Source organism: Dipodomys merriami, unplaced genomic scaffold, assembly GCF_024711535.1.
Source record: "Dipodomys merriami isolate MVZ:Mamm:240054 unplaced genomic scaffold, mDipMer1.0.p SCAF_138, whole genome shotgun sequence".
Classification (NCBI taxonomy): domain Eukaryota; kingdom Metazoa; phylum Chordata; class Mammalia; order Rodentia; family Heteromyidae; genus Dipodomys; species Dipodomys merriami.
In genome coordinates this window covers 2,788,581-2,810,016 of record NW_027202693.1, presented here as the reverse complement: position 1 = coordinate 2,810,016, position 21,436 = coordinate 2,788,581, and the positions used below count along the sequence as shown (strand labels likewise).

At 46.1% G+C, this 21,436-nt stretch overlaps 1 protein-coding gene across 7 annotated transcripts in view; it reads left to right on the top strand.

The window, feature by feature from the left end:
- Positions 1-21,436, top strand: part of LOC138825615 (myocardin-related transcription factor B-like) — a 170,813-nt gene that overhangs the window by 120,034 nt on the left and 29,343 nt on the right. For 6 of the 7 annotated variants that reach the window (XM_070020321.1, XM_070020320.1, XM_070020319.1 and 3 more), the window contains 5 exons: positions 12,695-12,760; positions 14,498-14,553; positions 16,562-16,637; positions 18,500-18,661; positions 20,690-20,868. In XM_070020321.1, the coding sequence (XP_069876422.1) occupies positions 12,695-12,760; positions 14,498-14,553; positions 16,562-16,637; positions 18,500-18,661; positions 20,690-20,868 (539 nt within the window). Of the gene's footprint in view, positions 1-919; positions 1,187-12,694; positions 12,761-14,497; positions 14,554-16,561; positions 16,638-18,499; positions 18,662-20,689; positions 20,869-21,436 lie in introns of those variants that run through there. The other variant, XM_070020323.1, reaches the window with a different exon arrangement.

Here is a 21,436-nt window from a genome sequence, read left to right as displayed (position 1 = left end):
AGAGGTGTGCTAAAACCAGCCCCTCGCCTTGCCTGCACGGGCCAGGCCTCCTGCCGGGGTTGGGCTGACAGGAAGCTCGCCCGCCCCTTCCAAGGCCGCAGCCCGGGAGGCCGGCACTGGGCCGAAGCTCCAGCCCCATCTGTGTGCGGCCTCGGCCGCCGAGTGGGTGGTGCGAGTGCCTAGGAAGGTGCCGCGCTGTCTGTCCTCAGGCCACGGCTAGTTGTTCACCCCAGATTGGCGGTTCTTTGTCAGCTGGGCTAGGACTAGTTTGGAGCTTTGGATGTATTAGCACTTCGCCTGTTACACGCCATTCATTCATCCGTTCACTCATTCGTCCACTCGCGCCTTTAGTGGAAAGTGAATGTTCGGGCACTCTGCTGATGGTTGGTTAGGAGAAGGGGAAGGCCCGCGAGGCTCGCGGCGCGGCCGCTCCCACAGGCGCCCGCCTGCACCATCCTCCGGCCACAGGTAGCTGTGCCCTGTCTCCACGTCCTGGTCCCCTCGGCCCCTCGCCGGCCGGGCCACGCGGACTCTCGGCCGACTAGCGGCGGGAAGGGGAACTGCCGCGGGCCGGAGCAGTGTCCACCTCCCGGTACAAAGGCAGCGCGGCCGGCGGCGCCCGCCCCTCGCCAGCCGCAGTGGGAAGTTTTCCAGCCCGGAGCCGGGACGGCGGGAGCCCGGGACGGCAGGCCGCGGCCCCGTCTTCTGGGTATCCGCAGCCCTCTCCCGTCACCACCGGAGGATTTATTTTTAACCGCCTGACTCAGTGTTCATCGGATGATTGGGGCTGTCAGGCTGCGGGCGGGGGCGCGGGGCGGGCGCGGGGCGGGACCTGGCGCCGTGCGCACCGGCTCCGCCTCCCCGCGGAGGACGGGCGTGGGAGCGAGCTGGGGCCGCGGCGCGGCGCGGCGCGTGCGGGTCGGGCCGCGGCTGGAGGGTGATGGCTGCCCTCTGCTAGTGGAAGACCTGGCCGCCCCGTGCGGGGTGCGAGGAGCGAGGAGCCGCGTCCCGCAGAGCCAGCCTTCTCCCGCCGATGCCGCTGCCTCCGCATCCTAAAGCCTCACCATGATCGACAGCTCCAAGAAGCAGCCGCCGGGCTTCCCAGAGATTCTGGCCGCCGGGGGTTTCGAGCCCCTGAAGGGGAAGGAATGCCTTGAGGGGAGCCACCAGAAGAGCCTCAAGGAAGGTCAGTCTGTGGACCGGGCGGCCGGCCACGTGTCCGTCTGTCCGCGTACCGTGCCGCCGTCCGTGTATCTGCCCTCCGCTCGGTCCGCCCGCGCCCGGGCTCCACAGCCCGTGCCGGTCCTGGAAGGGGCTCCGGGGAGCGAGCGCTGGGCATGCCGCAGTGATGATTCCATCCGTCCCCACCGAGGAAGCCCTCCGGATTGCAGGAACGTCTTTGGCTCGTCCTGTATCTCTTCTCTGGTCCTCCCCCATGGTTGTTTTTTGCTGTTTTTTTAGGAGCCATTTCCTTTTCAACATTAGTCAGAGCAGTGCTTCTTTTAGGTTTGCATACACATAATTCCCGGAAAATTAATTTTCCCTCACTTAACATATTAGCAATTTGTATTGTTTAAAGCCAGGAAGGAGCTAGCTGCTTCTCATTAAATCCTGAATGATGGCCAGTTGCTCGTAACGCACACCACATTTAAATTTTTTTTTGTTTTAAAAGCATATTGCATAGTTTTTGTTTTGTATATTGGGTTTTTGTAGTGTTGTTGTTGTTGTTTTCAACAAAGCAAGCAAAGAATAAGCTCGAGAATACTGTTAGTTACTGTCACCAGCAAGCACAGCACTGATTGACTGACCTAAGAAAATGGCCAAAGGCAGGGACTTGGCTGGGCTGGCCTGGCACTGCCCGAGGCAGGCCCCTGTGGAATGCTGCGCTCCAGTAGCTGGAGACCAGGGGCCCTGGTTTAAGGCCTTAATTCGGGGATCTCAGTAAGTTTGTTCTAACTTTGAGACCCCTCCCAATGCCTGCTGTCTTTGACCTTATGTTTCAAGTCCCACTTCAGGAAGCACAGACCCCGGGACCCCTTTTCCTTTCCTCCTGTTGCCCTCGCCTTCCCTCTAGATCTTGTTCATTTTACAAAAACTCATCCACCTAAGGACCACTGGGAGCCTCTTCCAAAAGGATATTCCTTTATTCTCTCTCCCTCCTCCCTCCCTTGCTCCCTCCCATGTTTAGAATATGAGAATATAATGACAGATAGTTATGACTTTCAACTGTAAGAAGAGACAGTGGCTGCTGGACTTACTGGATTTGAACTTGTTTTGGTGTGTGTAGAACCAGAGGAGCCTGGATGGGAATGAATGATAGACAATGAGGTGTCAGCGGCCACTGTCATGAACTGAACAGTGTATTGCTTCTGTTTGTACCCAGCTTGCTTTATTGTAGACTCATAAAAATCAAGGCCAACCAGATTTTTAAGGCACATTGAGGAAACAAAACTTTTAAGTCATTTGTTCTTTTTAAAAAACTTTAACTTTTATCTATGTTTCATTTAAGTCACATTTGAGTATTCCCATTAGCTCCATATATTCAAAGCAGTTTTTACACTACTTGAAAACCACAAAGGTAGAAGAAAATGGTTAAGGAGCATAGAACGAAAGGATTAAAAGCATAAAGACAGAAACTAGGGTTTGGTTCCGGGTAAAGCACTTGTCTGGCACATGCGCAGGCCTCGATTTGATCCTCAGCACCATGAGTACAATATGGGGTAGGGCATTGTTACCAGATGGCAAAGTAGCATTGATAGTTTCATAATGGATGGATTCCAGTCCTCCCCCCCCCCCCCCCCGCCCAGTTCTGAGCACAGCTGGAGCTGCAGTGATACCATGTGGATAGACTAGGGCGTGAAGTGTCCTCAGGTTCAAATCCCAGGTGTACCATTGACTAGTTTTGTGCCCCTGCCCATGTTCATTGTTCTGAACCTTTCTTTCCTCATCTGTACAGTGAAGATAAACAGAATCTATTTCCTGCTGTTTACACAAGATGTCTGCCTTGATGCAGGTTCTCATCCTCTTCCCACTCATTTTCTAATCCTGTGTTACCTCTCCATATATATACATATATATATATATGTATACACACACACACACACACTTAAATCCAGCCGGCATATGCTTACCAAGTAGCTTGTTTATTACCATCCTAAAAGTAGATATAAAGAGGTAAGGAAAGAACTTTCATGTTTCAAAAAACTGCACAGAAATGATTGGATGATGAATTTGTCCATCTTACCACAGTTGTATTGGACTGGACTTTGATTTATATCTGACTAAAGTATTTCTCTTGAGGAAGTGTGTGTGTGTGTGTGTGTGTGTGTGAGAGAGAGAGAGAGAGAGAGAGAGAGAGAGAGAGAGAGAGAGAGAGAGAGAGAGAGAGAGAGAGAAAGAGAGGAGAGAGAGAATGTGTGTGATCTGCTACCTCAGACCAGGGTTTATTTTGGGGAAAAAATCCAGAGCAGTTTTGAGAATTTTGTGGAAATGGCTGGTTGGTCATATGAAAACCTCGGTTCCTGTGACGGGCGGAACCCCTGAAGTTGGCTGTGTCACAGCGGCGCTGCCTGCAGATGAGCAGCAGCGGACAGTCCCACGGAACAACAGATTGCAACATAGGGACAAGGCGCCCTGGGGAGCTTCATCTGCGCTGAGTGTTGGATTACACGTGCATTGTATTAATTTCTGAAAGGCCGTCAGTATGCCAGCAGTTGTGCAAACACCTGTGATTAGTTTATCACTGAAAGTGCCCTAGAGTCTGATAGGCAGTCCTACGCTGTTTTGTCAGAGACAAATACATAAGTGACTGTCAATAACGCCTCATCATTTATTCCTCCAGCATTACATTTCCATCCATCACATCTGATTTGCTACTCATCCTTGTCAGGGTCGGTTTTTTAAAAGAAAATCTGTTTGAAAAAGCAGCCTCTAGATTTTATTATTTTTTATTGCCAGTTGTGCGGCTTGAACTCAGGACCTGGACACTGTACCTGAGCTGCTTTTGCTCAAGGTTAATTGGTTTGTTGGAGATGAGAGTCTCAGGTGCTTTTCCTGCTCAGGCTGGCTCAGGCTTTGGAATAGCTAGGATTACAGGCATGAGCCATGCCACCTACTTGGGATTGTTGGGGTTTTTTGGTTTGTTTGTTGTTGTTGATGTTGTTTTTAATGAGTGAATAGGAAGTTTCTAGGTGATAGAAAGAGAACAATTTTGGTTCATGTAATTCTACACACACACGCACGCACGCACGCACGCACACGCACCCCGCCTGCTCTCTGGAGCGGCTGACTTAATGTCGGCTGGAAGGGACTTGGAGTCATCCTGCCTCTCAGGTGCTTGCTTCTTTGTATTAGGATTTTTCTTAATTTGTGTTACTGTGGATAATAGTAGTTGGCTGAAAATATGGGACGGGAGCAGGAAGAAACAGACTCTGAATAGATTCAGAGATTTTCATAGTACCTCAACAAGAAATGTTAGTAACATATGAAAAAGAGAAGTGTACTCCGAACGTGCCCCCCTCCCCCAGTCTCTCCCAGGTCTTGCACATGCTAGACAAGTACTGTGTCCCAGAGCCACTCCCAGCCCACGGGAAAGTCACTGTGCAGACCGCCACAGCATGGGACGTGTGCATAACAAACCGTATCACCACAGGTTGGTCCGTGCTTACGTGATTTTTCCAATAAATACTAGTTGGAGAGCTTAAGTACGTTTTTGCTATAGGCAAGAATAGTAATAATGGTCACACATTTTCGTGAGCAAATTCAAAATAGCATTCTACTTAGATTAGCTTCTTTTATCATAGCAGTGGTGGAGAAATCTCAGCTTTTAGCTTTGAACATGTTCTAATTATGCTCCACACACATAGGATTTAAAATTAATTTGTAGACCTGCAGTGAAGAAGGGTGTTACAGACCACACTGACTTGGCAATAGAAAAATGATAATTATGAATTTTCAGGAAAAATCAATTGACTTGAGATTATGTAATACAATTATTTTAATATGAATCACTATTGAGACAAATGACATAATATCAGTGCCACAGCATACTTGGCAAAGGCAAAATGGTAGTCAGTGGCCTTAAAGGATGGAAATTGAAGGCTAACCTAAAGAGTTCTCTAGCATTGACAGTAAAGTACCACAAAAAGAAAACTGTTACTTGGCTAAAAGTCACCAGCAGCCTCAAATTCAATGTGTCACTATTAAAGACACACTCGTGTGATTTGCTAGACTACTGTCTCATAGGCAACTCAACCCAGGAGTTGGGGGCGAGGAAGAGTTTCTTATTTGGGGAACCAGGTCTCAGTTCTGCCATGTGGCAGTTTGCAATGGATTGCCAAGGAAACATAACAATGCCCTAGCAGTGTTTTTGAGGCAAATCTGTTAGTAGACTTGGAAAGAAGATGAATGTTTGAGGTATTCTGAGTAATCCACGCTGGTAATGTAGATTGGATAAAGTTGGTAGCTGCCAGTTCATGGAACTGCCCGCCATGTCCACCAGCCACACGTGGCCGGTGGGTGGTGGGAGTGGCACCAGCTATCAATCAGTACCAGAGGTTGAGAGGATGGAAGGAGCCCAGGAGTTCACAGGGCACTCTGTCTGTCTTAAAAAACAAGGTGAGTGGGCTAAAATACTTAATAAAAATTGAAAAATTCACTTCCTCGGGTACATTGGCCACATTTCAGCTGCTCAGTAATAGGCACATGTGGCTGGCCGGACCATTCCCCTACTCACAGAGCTCTCCACACAGTCTCCAAAGCCACTGCGCACTCCTTACCCAGGATGTCCAGTGTGCTTGGGAAAAAATCCAAAACCTTCAAGTCCGAGTCCCTGCTGTCTCAGATCACCTCTCCCTGCGCCCCCCTCAGGTCCTCTGCACGCCAGCCTTCTGGGACACGAGTCAGTGGTCCACGTGCACCCCGATCATGTGGTCTCCCCTGGACCGCAGGTGTGCAGGCAGAGCTGCACATCTCTTCAGGGAAGGTGCTTTGAGAGCAGACCTCTCTGTCCTGAGCTGGCTCATCAGACACACACAGGGATGGGCTGATGGGCTGTCCTGGGCCGCCCTCATCAGAGCTCCCCTGAGACCCCCTAGAAGTGTGCTACAGTGTCACCTCAGTGAGGTGACAGACCAGTATGACACCAGACAGCTGTTATTCAAAGCTTTCAAACATTGGGTTTTGGTTATTTCCTAATGGTGGCTTTATCGGGTTTGTTAAACAAGCTCCTGAGTGGTAAAAAGGCCAAGCTTAGAATTCCTCTTGTGTCTGGAGTTGTCAGCCCAGGCTGCAATGACAAAATACCACAGCATCACTTTTCCCACAGTCCTAGAGGCTGGAATCACATAAGGCTGTGGGTTTCTGGGCAGGGCCCCTAATCTTGTCCCACTGCTGGCTTTGTGCCCGCTCCGTGGCCCCTCGGAGAGCTCTGCTGTCTTTTGTCAGTTCACGCATCCTAGTGGGTGAGGTCCCACCTCCTGGCCCACATCACCTTCACTCCAAACACAACCACATAGGAATTTGAGGACACTATTCAAGCTAGACACCTGTGAATTCTTATTGATACATATCTTATTCTATTGGGATTATATAAATAGGACTTTTTATAAAATAGAGTCAATATGAGTAAAAGCATTATGGATGTTCCTTGATAACTATAACTAAGACTTAATACAATATAGAAAGCATTTCTGTATGCTAAGGGGTTGGGGTTTTTTTTTTGCCGGGGGTGTGGGGGTGGGAGAGGTGGTTTGAACTCAGAACTCAGGATCATATACTTTCTAAGTGGGTGGGTGCTCTACCCTGAGTTCAAGCCCCAGGACCAGCACCACTACCACCCCTCTCCCCCCAAAAAACCCTGATGTATTATGATAGTTCTCTGTATGTTTGATGGTTCATGCAGTCTCTGCCCATCTGTACTAGGCCCCTGGCTTAATAGTTCATTTCATACCATAAGAAACGTACTTTAAATTCATTCCAACTTTTGACAAAAAGGAGCCAGGGATTTATGTGAAGGTATGATCAGTTTAAAGAAACATGCCCCATTTTTAGCAGTCTGTTTCCATGGCAACAGAGGCAGCAGCCAACCAGCAAGTTATCAGAGCTCCTGTAAATTTCCAAGGCTGGGTGTTGAAAACATTGTCTTCCTGACCTCATGCTGCAGATCAATGCAGGAAACCCACAGTGAGGCAGCCTGGAATGACAGCAGTCTTGTCAGCCTTCAGTTTTTCCTACAGTTTTACTCTTTCCTTGCTAATAGAGGGTAAATGCTGCATTCTAGATTAGGAGACCTCTTTACGGGCAGAGGATGGCAGCTCCAAATCCGTCTCTCCACAAGCTAGCAGCCTGCATTACAAGGTGCAGTAGAATGGAGGTAGCATCTGCTATTTAGGCCAAAGGTCGGTGCAGATTTTTAGTTAGCTTGATGTCTCTACTGCCCTTTTCACTAGAAAATAGTTATGATATGAAAATTCCTGGTACACAACTACCTGCTCTTTGTGGTGCCTGAGCTCTGCATCTGTGTGTGCATGCACCACTCTGCTTTTGTCTCAGGAAGCAATGGTGAAGTTGGCTTAGTAGTATAGAAAGCCTGGCTCTCACTGACATGCCAACATTTTTTTTTGGGGGGTCCGGTCGTGGGGCCTGAACTCTGGGCTTGGGCATTGTCCCTCAGCTCTTCAGCTCAAGGCTAGCGCTCTACCACTTGAGCCACAGCGCCACTTCTGGCTTTTTTTCGTTTTGCTTATGTGGTGCTGAGGAATCGAACCCAGGGCCTCAGACATGCAAGGCAAGCTCTCTACCACTGAGCCACCTCCCCAGCCCCTACGCCAACATTTTTATGGTAACTTTGCATCACATTTTTAAAAATTACTGGAAAGCCGGGCGCTGGTGGCTCACGCCTGTAATCCTAGCTATTGAGGAGGCTCGAGATCTGAGCATCACTGTTCAAAGCCAGCCCAGGCAAGGAAAGTCCGTGAGATTCTTATCTCCAATAACCTACTAGAAAACCGGAAGTGGCGCAGTAGCTCAAGCGGTAGAGCGCTCGCCTTGAGCTGAAGAGCTGAGGGATGGCGCCCAAGCCCAGAGTTCAAGCCCCACAACCAAACAAACAAAAAAAAATTACTGGAAAAGGAATCTTAGTTTATAATGGGCAAATTAGACCCCCTGAAAATATGCCCAGAACTCTAATGTATGTTTGCCACTTGTTAACCTCTCTAAGAGCATGCAGTGCTTTGTTTCTCCCCCAGTGTGGCACAAATGAATTGTAATGGAGATGAGAAGAACCTGGTATCCACTACTTTCTCATGATCTTCACTTTGCCCATAGCTGCTTCTTCAAGGCAACATAATCACATTTTGTCTTTTATCTTCCATCAAGATAAATTCAAAAATAACTTCAAAGCTAAGTGCGTTGTCTCATGCCTGTAATCAGCCAAGGAGGCTGAGATCAGAAGAACTGTTATTGAAGGCTAATCTGTGTACTTTGTGAGGTCCTGTATCAACAGCAAAAGCTGAGCATAGTGGTATGTGCCTGCCATCCCAGGTATGGAGAGAAGTGTAAATAGGAGGTCCAAGTTAGCTTGGGCATAAATATAAGACCCTGTCTTAAAAATGACAGCAAAAACAGCTGGCAGAATGGCTCAAGTGGTGGAGTGCCTACCTACCAAGTGCAGAGCCCTGTGTTTAAACCCTAATACTGCCAAAAAATTCAAAATGAACAAAATAACCTAAGACCCTAAATTCACACACTGAAGTAAAACAATTTTCCCTCAAATAATCACCTCTCCCCTTTGGGAATTTATTCTTAAATGTGAAAGTGCTTAGGGAGACAAGCAGCAGCATCTTGGTTCAAAAATCAGTTGAAAAATTAAAATTGGGTACAAACATGATAGTGAAATAATTATATTTTAAGGTGCTTTCTATTGGAAGTCTTAAGGTTTTGTCACTTAGAACCATTTAGAGATTTGGGGAAAATAATTTGACATCTGAACTATCCATGGTACTAAGAAATGATAATTCCAGTGTAGCATTGCAAGTCTGCTTTCTTCAACATAGTGATTAAAATGAAATTTTTGCTTGTATAAAGGTAGAGAAAGTTGAAAGCACTTTGATTTAGATAATACTGTTTTTAATCTATTGGCAAGAAATAAATAGTATTAAATATTCAAAAGTCTATGCATTTTTCTTTTGTTGGCATGTAATAGAAAAGAACCTGACTTCTTAGGAAATAATGAAGACACATTGTCTTGGCAAAGGTCCATAATTACTTAATTTTTTTTTTCTCTGAATGAAATAGATAAAAGGTCATCTGCATCCATCGTCTCTTGCATCTGGCATGATTTCAAAAGACAATGTCTGGGAACAGAATTTTCCTCTTAGCAATTGTGCCTAGTCCCGCTTACACAGAAGTGTTACTCCATCTAGGAATTTGGGGATAATGAGAAGTGAGGAAAAGTGCACCACAGAATTCTGTAGAGGTACAAGAATTGGAAAAAAGCAAAGTGGTGGGTCATGGGGCTTGAACTCTGGGCTTGGGCACTGTCCCTCCGCTCTTCAGCTCAAGGCAAGTGCTCTACGGATTAAGCCACAGCGCCACTTCCCGTTTTCTAGTGGTTTATTGGAGATAAGAGTCTCACAGAATTTCCTGCCCTGACTGGCTTTGAACCATGATCCTTAGATCTCAGCCTCCTGAGTAGCTAGGATTACAGGAGCGAGCCACCAGCGCCCAGCAGCAATGAGGATCTTTAGGGACCCAGCAAGAGGGAACGTTGTAGCTGTGAAATTATGTCTGTTCCATGTTCATAGACTACAACTGTAATTTGTAAGAACAGTCAATACTTAGGCTTAGGGCTGGGAAGGTGGCTCAGTGGTAGAGCGCTTGCCTTGCATGCATGAGGCCCTGGGTTTCGATTCCTCAGCACCACATAAGCAGAAAAAGCCAGAAGTGGTGCTGTAGCTCAAGTGGTAGAGTGCTCGCCTTGAGCTGAAGAGCTGAGGGACAGCGCCCAGGCCCAGAGTTTTGGCCCCACGACCAACAAAAAAATAAAAATAATTTATGCTTAAATAAAAGACAGGAAATATACCAAGATAATAACAGCAGTTGCATTTCTGGGTGACATTTTTGGCAATTTTCTTTCTTTTTTTTTTTCTCCTACATTTTTATATTTTCTCATTCTATATAATGTGTATCAATCTTACTATGTATGAAAAATTGATTTCAGAGGCCTTGGTGTAGTCTAGTTAAGAAAGATACATGCATGCAAAAAGCAAATGGTCTAAGCATACCCTGGGCTCTGCGCTGGTGGCCCGGGCAGCCTCTGGAGAACTGCTCCTCTGGAATGCACAGCTGTCGTAGTCCCTCACGAGGCTGGTGTTTTCCATGGAGAACACACTCTGCCTGTTTGAAAGGGACTTTTTTTGTATTGCCCCCCCCCTTTCTTTTTGTAGTAATCAAACTTACAAATGACTTAGGGACTGTTATGTGGATTGCTTTAGTTTCTAGGTTTTTCTGAGACATTCTTTGAAGTGAACAAATAAGAGCAATTGTAGCATGCATTGTCTTAGTCTATGGCCTATGCACTTGGTTTTTGTTAAGATGTAAATACTGTCACTGAGTGTTTTGGACTTGTCTTCCCTCCTGAGAAATCTATAGCTGATGTGCAACTGTTTGCAAGACAACCACGGGAGAGTCACCTTACAAACAGCATAGCAGCTGTGAACTAGGACCCCAAAAGCACACAGTTCGGCCCTTTACTCCGCAGGACACCAGGATGTCTTGTCTCCCCCCCCCCCCCCCCCCCCCCCCCCCCCCCCCCGCTCCTCCCGTGCACTGTACCATGTGAAGGCCAGTATCAAAGGCTGCCTGGAGAGGGCGCCCTTTCCCCATGCTTACCCTATGCCATTCTTTCACTGGGCTGTTTCTAAATTGTGTGCTCTAAAATAATGCAGTGCCTCCCTGCATTCTGGGAGCCATTCTAGCAAATTCTCAAACCTGAGAATGGTCTGGTGGGATCCTCACAAGTTCATAGTCTGAATCATCTGGGCTAGTGACTGGCATCTGAAATGGGAGCGGGCTTGGGAATCTACTCCTAACTGGGTGCTTGGAGTCAGAGCTGAAGTAACTTGTCAGCTGCGTGTTTGGTGCAGGGCAGGCCCACAGGGAAGGAGCGGGGAGAGGCACGCGTGTCTCTGCTGCCCTCACGGCTGCAGGTGGCAGTGCCCAGGAGCGTGATGCCGGGGTGTGCCATCGTCGGAGATCAGCTGGAGCGGCTGCTCTGCTGTGTGTGGGCTCTGCCGTGACCGCCGCAGCGTGGGAGACACTCCAGTCTAATTACACGTCACTTGCCACTCTCAGAAACCACTCGCCCACAAGTGAACTGTGTTGGACACACTTGCCTTGAAAGTACATTTCCTGCTTTGGGGATGGTTTTCTGCTTATTTTGACACAGAAAAGAAGGCTGTTAATATTTGTGTTACTCTTTGTTTTTGATGCTTTTCCGTGAGGATCACATCAGGAGAAAGGAGAGACGCCGCCGCTGACACTCCACTCCAGAGCCCGCCTCTGCGCGCCCTCCCCTCACCCCTGCCCTCCGCTGCTTTTCCCCGGGTTCTGCTCTGTGCGTGACCACCTTATGTGCCACTGGGCACTAGTGTTGGCACTCCTGTGAGAACTCAACCACTGGGCACTGCCAGACACAGAGGCCCACGCCTTGCTTCTGTTTATTCCTAACTTAGCGGAGCGGAGCAGAGCACACCATCCGCAGACGCAGACGCGCTCGCGTGCCGCACACAGCTGACACAAACTGTCACCAGACATTTAAATGTCAGAAACGTGCAGAGTTCTTTGCAAGCATGATTTTTCTCTTGTTTTGTGTAACACAGTTCTTCATCACTTGCTTCACCTCTACGTGAGGTGTAGGTGAAGCATTGGGACCCTGTAGCCCCCAAAACTAACAGAAGCCACACTTCTGTATATAAAGCAGAGATAAGGACATTTGAGAGCCACTGAAAAGTGAGTGGCGGCCCGGGGCGGGGCCCTGCACTCCTGCCTCCCCACTGCTGGAAAAATGCACAGCTATTATTTTGTATACCTATTATTGATAACCCCTAAGCGCAGGCTTAATCCTCCTAACCTTGCTTTTTATTGCTGGTCTGCTATAAAAACCTAAATGGAAGCTTAACCCCAAACATAGCTAATATACCAAGGAAGCATTTTCCACCATCACATCCTTTGAAAAAGGCTCATTTTCTAAATAAGGCAATGAGATGCCACAGAAGAACTCTGCTTGGGAAATCTAGGGAGGATTTGTCTTTCACTCAGTTTGGCAAGCCAGCTAGCTAAGAAGCTAAAGGATGCCACAGAACCTCCCATTTCTGTTTCTCTGGAAGAGAGTCCCTTTATTAGTAAGTCGTAGAGTGTAAACCTCCAATTTCAGTTGATTTGCTTTGCTGCCATATGAAGATATTTAAACAGGAAATCATAAGCTTTATAGTAAAGTTGTTAGCTAAACAAAATTTATGCAGTGTAAATTCAGAGTTCATCCAGCAGACAGAAATCACAAAACAATTCGCTTGGCAAATTGGATAGTGCCAGGCCAGGTCCTTGTTTGGTTATGAAATCGGTGTTCAATAAGGCCTGAGTCGCTATGCCCTGCAGTTGTCCATCAGCTTCAACGGTCATTATTTTCTCTCCACAGTGCTCCAGCTGAGGCTGCAGCAGAGGAGGACGCGAGAACAACTAGTGGACCAGGGCATCATGCCACGTAAGACCCGGAGTGTTTTCTTCTCTTGTGTGCAGCAGCAGCATGGCCATGTCCGGCCTGGGGGCACCTGTCCACGCAGGCAGAGCCGCCACCACATCACTAGCAGGAGACGCAGCCGTCATCACTGCCAATCTAAGAGAACCACGCAAAATGCGCTTCAAATTATCTGAGGAACACTCTTAATACACTGAAGTTCCTCCTTCAAACTTGAGTATTTGTTTTAGTTTTAAAATGAAGTAATCATTTTGCTAATGGATATGAGATTAGACTTGCAAAAGTAACATGATGAAGTTGATTCAGTCTTGTTCTACTCATTTAATCCAAATTAATTATCTTTGGTACTGTGTACTATAGTCTGTGTAATTAAATGTATCTTAATTAGAAGACTAATAAGCATTCTATTTATAATTAATAAAAATCCTTCTGGCTCAAGTACAAATATTTCCTGAGTGTCCCTTGGGTTCAACCTTTCAAGAGATTTTTGAGTATTTGCCTAAGTTGTTCTCTTTTCCTTTAAACATTCCTTCTTTGGGGGTGATTTTGTATTTTAAGGGGAAGCTAGTTGTTTTATGTAGGTTTTTAAATTATCTGGATTTTTTTTTAAGTTTTACAACAGTTAAAACACTAGAAAGAAGTTCGAGTGAGTTTTTTGCTTCCCAGTCTTCTAAATCACTGCTGGCCCATAAATCATTTACTGATTTATTGTAAAGGAATGAATTTTCTCAGCAGTAAATTTTTTTTTCCTAGTGAAAGTTTTTTCCTAGACAATTAATACTGAAAAAGGTTCCATCAAGAATTACAATAGTCAAAGGCTGCTCTGATAATCTGCCCGATTCTCCCACTACTGAATTCTTCTCTGTGAACCAAACAAGCAGGATTCCATGGAGATGTTCAGGATATCATCACTAGGCCACGCTAACTGCTATAGAGAACCTGCGAGCCCCTGCAGTGCCTCAAGGCCAGACCAAGTCTCAGTGACACAGGAAGCCTAGCCCTGGTGGATGGGCTACGCATCCCTTCTGCTCACCTGTGGGCATCCATGCAGTCTACTAGGAGATTTTGATGCACATAGCCAAAATGATTTTGCAGAGACAGTCCATAGGAATTGTGTAGCAGGTGTGGTTTTCCTAACTTCTGCCTACCCTCATGTTGAAGAGTCACTGTGATTTTTGAGCATGTGATAGGAAGAACATGAGCCTTAGAAATTCACCCCCCTAAATCTCAGTCCCTCTGACCATCACCTACCTATATGACCTCAAGAAGTCACTGGCTTCTTTGGGTCTTTCATATGTCCCAGGCTGATTGACACCTACGTGCACGGCTGCTATGAAGACCAAAGCAGCAGCATCATGATGGCCCCATAGCTGAGCCTGTTGTGGGTTAGGAATAAACAGCGCCTCGGGTCTGAGACCACGTTGGGCTTTGAGCTGATATGGCATGAAGAGCAAAGACTTCTGAAGGGCCAGTCACGGGCCCTAAGCAAGCTTGCCCAGCTAGTGGTAGGAAGTCATCTGGCCCGGTATTCTTTATATATGCAACCCTGTTTTAAATGTTTATTTGTAAAATATATACATTTAATTTCATAGCACTTCAAATTTTTGGTATCTCTTAGAGGAATTAAATGGACTTCTAGCTATGCACAGTTAGGATTATCCATCAAGGTGATGTGGTGTAGCTTTGGACTGAGGCGTGAACTCCTGTATTTATACTGTGAAACCATTGATTTTCCCCTCACAGCTTTGAAGAGCCCAGCGGCATTCCATGAACAGATAAAAAGCTTGGAACGAGCCAGAGTAAGGACTTTTAAAGTGTTTTATTTTTCCATGTTGTTGTATTGTACATGTGGACACATAATCGCACACCTAAGTGTGTCAGTAGAAAAACACAGCCTAAATGGTGTGGGTTCTGAGGTGGTTTGGTGGAGTTCGAAGAAAATGTGTCACATTTAAATAGTATTAGTTTTAAGCCAGAAATGGATTAGTTTTCCCCACTGTGTGTATCAATCACATTTCTTCACTTTGTTCTCAGGACCTAAGGAAAGGTCTTAAGAGACGTCATAAGAGAGTAATCCTCCCTCCCTTACTCTGCCAAGAGCAGCAGTGAGGCATTTCCCTGAGCGTGGAGGAATGGCAGCATAAGAACCCTGCCGTGCTGGCCCGGCCGGCCCGGCCACCCTGTCCTTCGGGGAGGCACCATCAGTACTGGGTGTCTGCGTTTGTCTCTAAAAGTGCCATTATGCTCATTTGTTCCTTTGAGTTTGTTTTGGGGTATAATGTCTGTGACACATATTCAAAAAATTCCTTAACAGTTTTCCCAGCATGCAGTAATAACCACTTAGAATTTTATAAGATACAAGACTTGTTTGTTTGTTTTGTCAGTTGTGGGGCTTGAACTCAGGGCCTAGGTGCTGTCCCTGAGCTTCTTTGTGCTTGAGGCTAGCATTCTACCACTTGAGGCAAGGCACCACTTCCAGTTTTTGAATGATGAATGGAGATGAGAATCCCACGGGAACTTTCCTGCCCAGGCTGGCTTCCAACCACGATCCTCAGATCTCAGCCTCCTGAGTAGCTAGGATTACAGGCATGAGACACCTGTGCCTGGTTAAGACTTACTTTAAAGCCTTATTTTTAAGAACTGAGTATAGTTCTGATAAAGGAAATATGAATTATGATAATGACCTTATCAAAGGATATTAATATTTTTTAGAAATCCAAAAATAATATTTTATTGAAATATGTTTAAATGATTAGATTTGTGTTTTTTGGGTTTTTTTTGTTTTTGGTCGATTGTGGGGCTTGAACTCTGGGCCTGGACGCAGTCCCTCAGCTCTTCAGCTCAAGGCAAGCGCTCTACCACTTGAGCTACAGCGCCACTTCCCGTTTTCTGGTGGTTTATTGGAGATAGGAGTCTCACGGTCTCTCCTGCCGGGGCTGGCTTTGAACTGCGATCCTCAGATCTCAGCCTCCTGAGTAGCTAGGATTACAGGCGTGAGCCACCAGCGCCCAGCTTAGATTTGTGTTTTTTCAAAAAATCATCTTTTTTTTTTTTTGGTTGGTCATGGGGCTTGAACTCTTGGCCTGGGTGCTGTCCCTCAGCTCTTCAGCTCAAGGCAAGAGCTCTACCGCTTGAGCCACAGCGCCACTTCTGGTTTTCTAGTGGTTTATTGGAGATAAGAGTCTCACGGACTTTTCCTGCTCAGGCTGGCTTTGAACCACGATCCTCAGATCTCAGCCTCCTGAGTAATAGAATTATAGGAGTGAGCCACTGGCGCCCGGCTTTAAAAAAAGACTCATCTTTAACATTTTGAGCTTTTGATTTTCACAAGTTTTGATGTTAAGACAATGAAGTACTTACTTGGTATTAACATCCTTTTCAAGTCTTTGGAGCATTTTGAAGATAACAATTTAAATCATATTGGAAATAGTTTCTTACTGATTTCTAGCCTTTTTCTCTCTTTTTTTTTTTTTTTTTTGGTCCGGTTGTGGGGCCTGAACTCTGGGCCTGAGCGCTGTCCCTCAGCTCTTCAGATCAAGGCTAGCGCTCTACCACTTGAGCCACAGTGCCACTTCCGGCTTCTTTCTTTTTGCTTATGTGGTGCTGAGGAATCGAACCCAGGGCCTCAGGCATGCAAGGCAAGCGCTCTACCACTGAGCTAACTTCCCAGCTCCTCTAGCCTTTTTCTCAAACACCTGACAGAAAGAATACACAGTTTACTTAGTGGATTACCCTGAAAAAATGGAAAACCACAATAAATTATGAATTATTTATGATAAGACTTTCTTTACCTCTTTTTTTTTAAAGACTGAAAACTTTTTGAAACACAAGATTCGGAGTCGACCAGACCGATCTGAACTTGTCAGGATGCATATTTTAGAAGGTACAAGTTTTATTTCTGCTTATTTTGCTGCGTTTTTCTCAAGAAAGCAAGTACAAATTCCGTTCTTACCTCTGATTCCCATCCTAGTAACTTTTTACCTCACAGGCTGGCATTCTCCAGATCTGAAGACCCCCAACTAAAACACTGTGTTTGGTACAGGAGAAGACTTGACTCTCCAAATAACCAGCTGATGAGCTGGCTCTTCCCACTGCCAGTCCTGCAGGTGCCTTGCCCACACCCCTGGACAGGCTTCATCCAGAGGGGTTTTTGTTGTTTTTTAAATAATGAAGGACATGTGCTCTGCTCATTAAGTCATAAATCTAACTGTAAGCCCCAAGTCCTTCATATCTCCTGGGCATGACTACAATCCTTATGATCTGACATTTATCCACCCACCGCTCTCAAAGTCTCCCAGTGACATGACCTCCTTCCTGAGGATCCTGAGGGGAACAGCTGCCCTTCCATCCTTGTGAAAGACATGGCTTAGCCCCCCTGCTCCCTCTTTTCAGGAAGAGCAGTCTTGGAAGCTTATGCCTCTATCCAAAGCTTTTCTGATTTAATGAGCAGGATGAGGAACTTGATCCTGTGATAGTCACAAGTGTGTTAAGCCTTGAGAAGATTCAGAAAGAATCTGGAAACTTTATAAGCACTTGGAGATAGTTGTCAGGTAGAAGTAAGATCCGTTGTCTCTGAGCCTGAATATAGAATTAGGATTGCAGCTTAACATGAGGAATAATCCTCAAAGGTCAGACATGTCCAAAAGTGAAATCTTCACGAGTTGTAAGACATATGGACCCCTGCCTTCCTGGAGCTGATGTTCTAGTGGCGAAAACAGATCACAATAAACAAAAAGGTGAATTTCAAACTGAAACAGTGTTCCACTGGAGAATAAAGAGGCTGCTGTGGTAGAGGAAAGGCACAGGCTGACACCACCTTAGGATGTTGTAAAACAGTTCGTGTATTGAGTTAGGGTCCAAAGTAGGGTCTCTTCTGGCCTGAAGAGTCCATGGTTGTGTGCTAGTCTTCCTCTCTCCAGCGCAAGGGGTAGAGGGTACAAACATACCTTGCTCTACTTGAGTCATGTTCTCAGAAGTCCTCTGGATTGAAATGGCTTTTCCCAGAGTTTCAGTCGGGCAGAGCATCTACCAGCTATCAGCAATAAGTAATTTCAAAGAAGCCAGCCCTCTGGTAAGTAACATGGAAAATGATTCCTTCTGGGTCATAGGTCAAAATTTCCTGACATATGAGCAACAACATTGTGTAGTAACAGTGGTATCTGCTTCCAAAACTCCTTTTTAATTAAAATAATTAAAACTAGGGCAAATATACAACTACAAAAGGAATCGCCATCTGGCACACTGGTGGCTCACGCCTGTCATCCTGGCTACTCAGGAGGCTGAGATCTGAGGATTACAGTTTGAAACTAGCCCAGGCAGGAAAGTCTATGAGACTCTTACCTCTAATAAACTAAGAAAAAGCCAGAAGTGGTGCTGTGGCTCAAGTGGTAGAGCACTAGCCTTGAACAAAAAAATGTCCAGAGTTCAAGCCCCAAGACTGGCAAAAAAAAACATTAAATCAATTTTGATTAGCTTGGTTTAAAGAAATAAAATTGGCAGATAAGTGCCTAAATTTTCTGCACTGGATGGCTTCAAACCAGGATCCTCAGATCTCAGCCTCCTAAGTAGGTAGGATGACAGGCGTGAGCCTCCAGTGTCTGACCTGGAGTATTCATAACCAGTCATCTCCTCTTCAGCAAAGATTCTAGGAACCTGTAAACGTCTAGGCCTGAGCTGAAGATCCTGATAACATTATGGGATGGAGATAGTAGTCCATGGAACAATGAAAATTGTTTCCTCTTTCAGAAACGTTTGCAGAACCCTCCCTGCAGGCTACTCAGATGAAGTTGAAAAGAGCTCGGCTGGCTGACGATCTGAATGAGAAGATTGCTCAAAGACCTGGTCCCATGGAGCTGGTGGAGAAGAACATCCTCCCCGTGGACTCCAGTGTGAAGGAAGCAGTTATAGGCAAGTGTTGGATTATGGGGTCTTTTGAGGAAAAAGGGAAATGAAAGAGAGGGGAGAGGGAAAGGAAGGGAAGGTGGGAGGCAGAGATGGAGGGAGGATGGATGGATTTCAGATAAAGCACATTCATGAAAGGACCAGCATCCACCATGGGTATTGTTCTCTTGCTCAGTTAGAAGTTGCCTGACACTGACAGTGATTCTCAGGACTGTTACTTCCTCCCGATGAACACAGATTCCCCTTTCATGTCTGAGATTTAGGTCTGACTTTTCCTTTCATTATCACATTTCCTAGGATAAAGTTCAGTGTTATACTTTTTCATTTCTGATGCTGGGTATTTTTACAAGACTTTCATTATATTTTCACAAGCTATTTTTCTTCTCTTTTAGAAAAGAGAATAAAGAAATGGCTTGGTCTGTGTTACTTTAGGAAGGCCAGTGGTGCTCTGATACAGATGTGTTCTGTGAAATGGTAGTTTCTGTCTGCTTTATCCTTGGCCTTCCCATACTTCCTGATTTCTCCCTCTCTTCTTCCTTGCTAAGGATTGAACCACTGGGCTATACCCCATCTCCAGTGTTTCTTTTTTGTTTCTGGTGTAACTTCTAGGAGGGGGAAAACGTCATTTCAAAAATAATAGTAGTTAATCTTTTGAAAGGTTACTGTCCTGTTTTGTTTTTTTGTTTTTTTGTTTTTTTTGGTCGGTCCTGGGACTTGAACTCTGGGCCTGGGTGCTGTCCCTCAGCTCTTCAGCTCAAGGCGAGCGCTCTACCACTTGAGCTACAGCGCCACTTCCGGTTTTCTGGTGGTTTATTGGAGATAGGAGTCTCACAGTCTCTCCTGCCCGGGCTGGCTTTGAACCGCGATCCTCAGATCTCAGCCTCCTGAGTAGCTAGGATTACAGGCGTGAGCCACCAGCGCCCGGCAGATTTTTGTTTGTTGGTTTTTTGTTTTTGTTTTTTTTGACAGTTATGGGGCCTGAACTCTGGGCACTGTCCCTCAGCTCTTCAGCTCAAGGCTAGTGCTCTACCACTGAGCCACAGCACCACTTCTGGCTTTTTTCTGCTTATGTGGTGCTGAGGAATTGAACCCAGGGCCTCATGCTTGCGAGGCAAGCACTCTACCACTGAGCCAAGTTCCTAGCCCTACTGTCCTGTTTTAAAACTGTTAGGCCAGGTGCCGGTGGCTCACGCCTATAATCCTAGCTACTCAGGAAACTGAGGATCGCAGATCAAAGCCAGCCCGGGCAGGAAAGGCCATGAGACTCATCTCCAATTAACCACCAGAAAACCGGAAGTGGTACTGTGGCTCAGGTAGTAGGGCACTAGCCTTGAGCTGAAGAGCTCAGGAACAGTGCCCAGGCCCAGAGTTCAAGCTCCACGACTGATCCAAAAAAAAAAAATTGTTGTAGCTTCCATTGCTCCCAGGGACTTATTTAAGTGTGAGTTTAAAGCTTAGACGATTTATAGCCATGAATTCCAATTTGTGCAATCAACTGTCCATCTAGGTTTGGAGGAACCACCCTTCTACACCCCCCTTCTCCTCCCCCCGCCCCTTGAAATAAGGTGTGGATCTACCTGGAGGAACTCTGCCGTTCTAGCCCTTCCCCCCATAACCATGTGGCCTTTCAACACTTGTTTCTGGGGCTGTCAGAGCTTGATCCGCATGCTGCCTCAGCCCCTTACAGATCTTTAAATCTCTACCTTGGCCTTCCCTTTTTATCTTACTACTCATTTGTTGACAAACAGGCCCAAGTTGTTTTCTAACCTGAGCCATAGGATTTCATTCCTGTCTTCTGCACTTTAATTGGTAGTCGGATCTAAAGGCTTGGTCTGATTCATGTTCGATGTTTTTAATTTTTTTCTCCCCCAAAATAAATCATAGGTAGCATAGGTGTGCTTCCACTGTGTTCCTTTCTTCTTTATTACTTTAAACCAGCTTGTTACATTCACATGGGTGGTGCTGTCTCCCCTTTTTCCTTTTAAGCGTAGCATTCCCAGGCCAGCGTACGTTGACAGTCATTTCTGTCTCCAGGCGCCGGGAAGGAGGGCTATCCCCACAGTCAGGGCGACTTCTCATTCGACGAAGACAGCAGTGATGCTTTGTCTCCCGACCAGCCAGCTAGCCAGGAGTCTCAGGGGTCCGCCGCATCGCCAAGTGAGCCAAAAGCCAGGGAGTCGCCATCTCCTGTGACCACAAACACTCCAACCCAGGTATGGCCTCGCGCTGCTCTGCTTTTTATTATAGACCGCATCAGGACCACATATTTTCACCAGAAGAAAAATCTGAACACACAGAAAAATACAATAGACTTACTTACCTATGATCAAACACTTAAAACTTTTCGATAGTTTCTTACGAATTATTTCTATTCTACATGTGCGTTTCTTTTTTATGGTGGGGTTTGAACTCAGGGCCTGGGTGCTATCCCTGAGCTGCTTATGCTTCAGGCAGCACTCTACCACTTGAGGCATAGCTCCAATTTTGACTTTTGGTAGTTTATTGGAGATAAGAGTCTTGTGACCTTTACTACCCAGGCTGGCTTCAAACTGTGACTCTCAGATCTCAGCCTCCGGAGTCACTGGGATTATAAGTATGAGCCATGGGTGCATGACCAGTGTTCATCTTTTTGCGATAGTTGCTTCACTTAGCATACTGTCTGTCCTTAATGTTTATCTATACTATAGTCTGTCAGAATCTCCTTTTTTTCCCCAAGAAAGAAGGGTGTCAGGATCTCTTTTTATTCCAGTGTGTGTTTATTCATTATGTTTATTCGTTGTA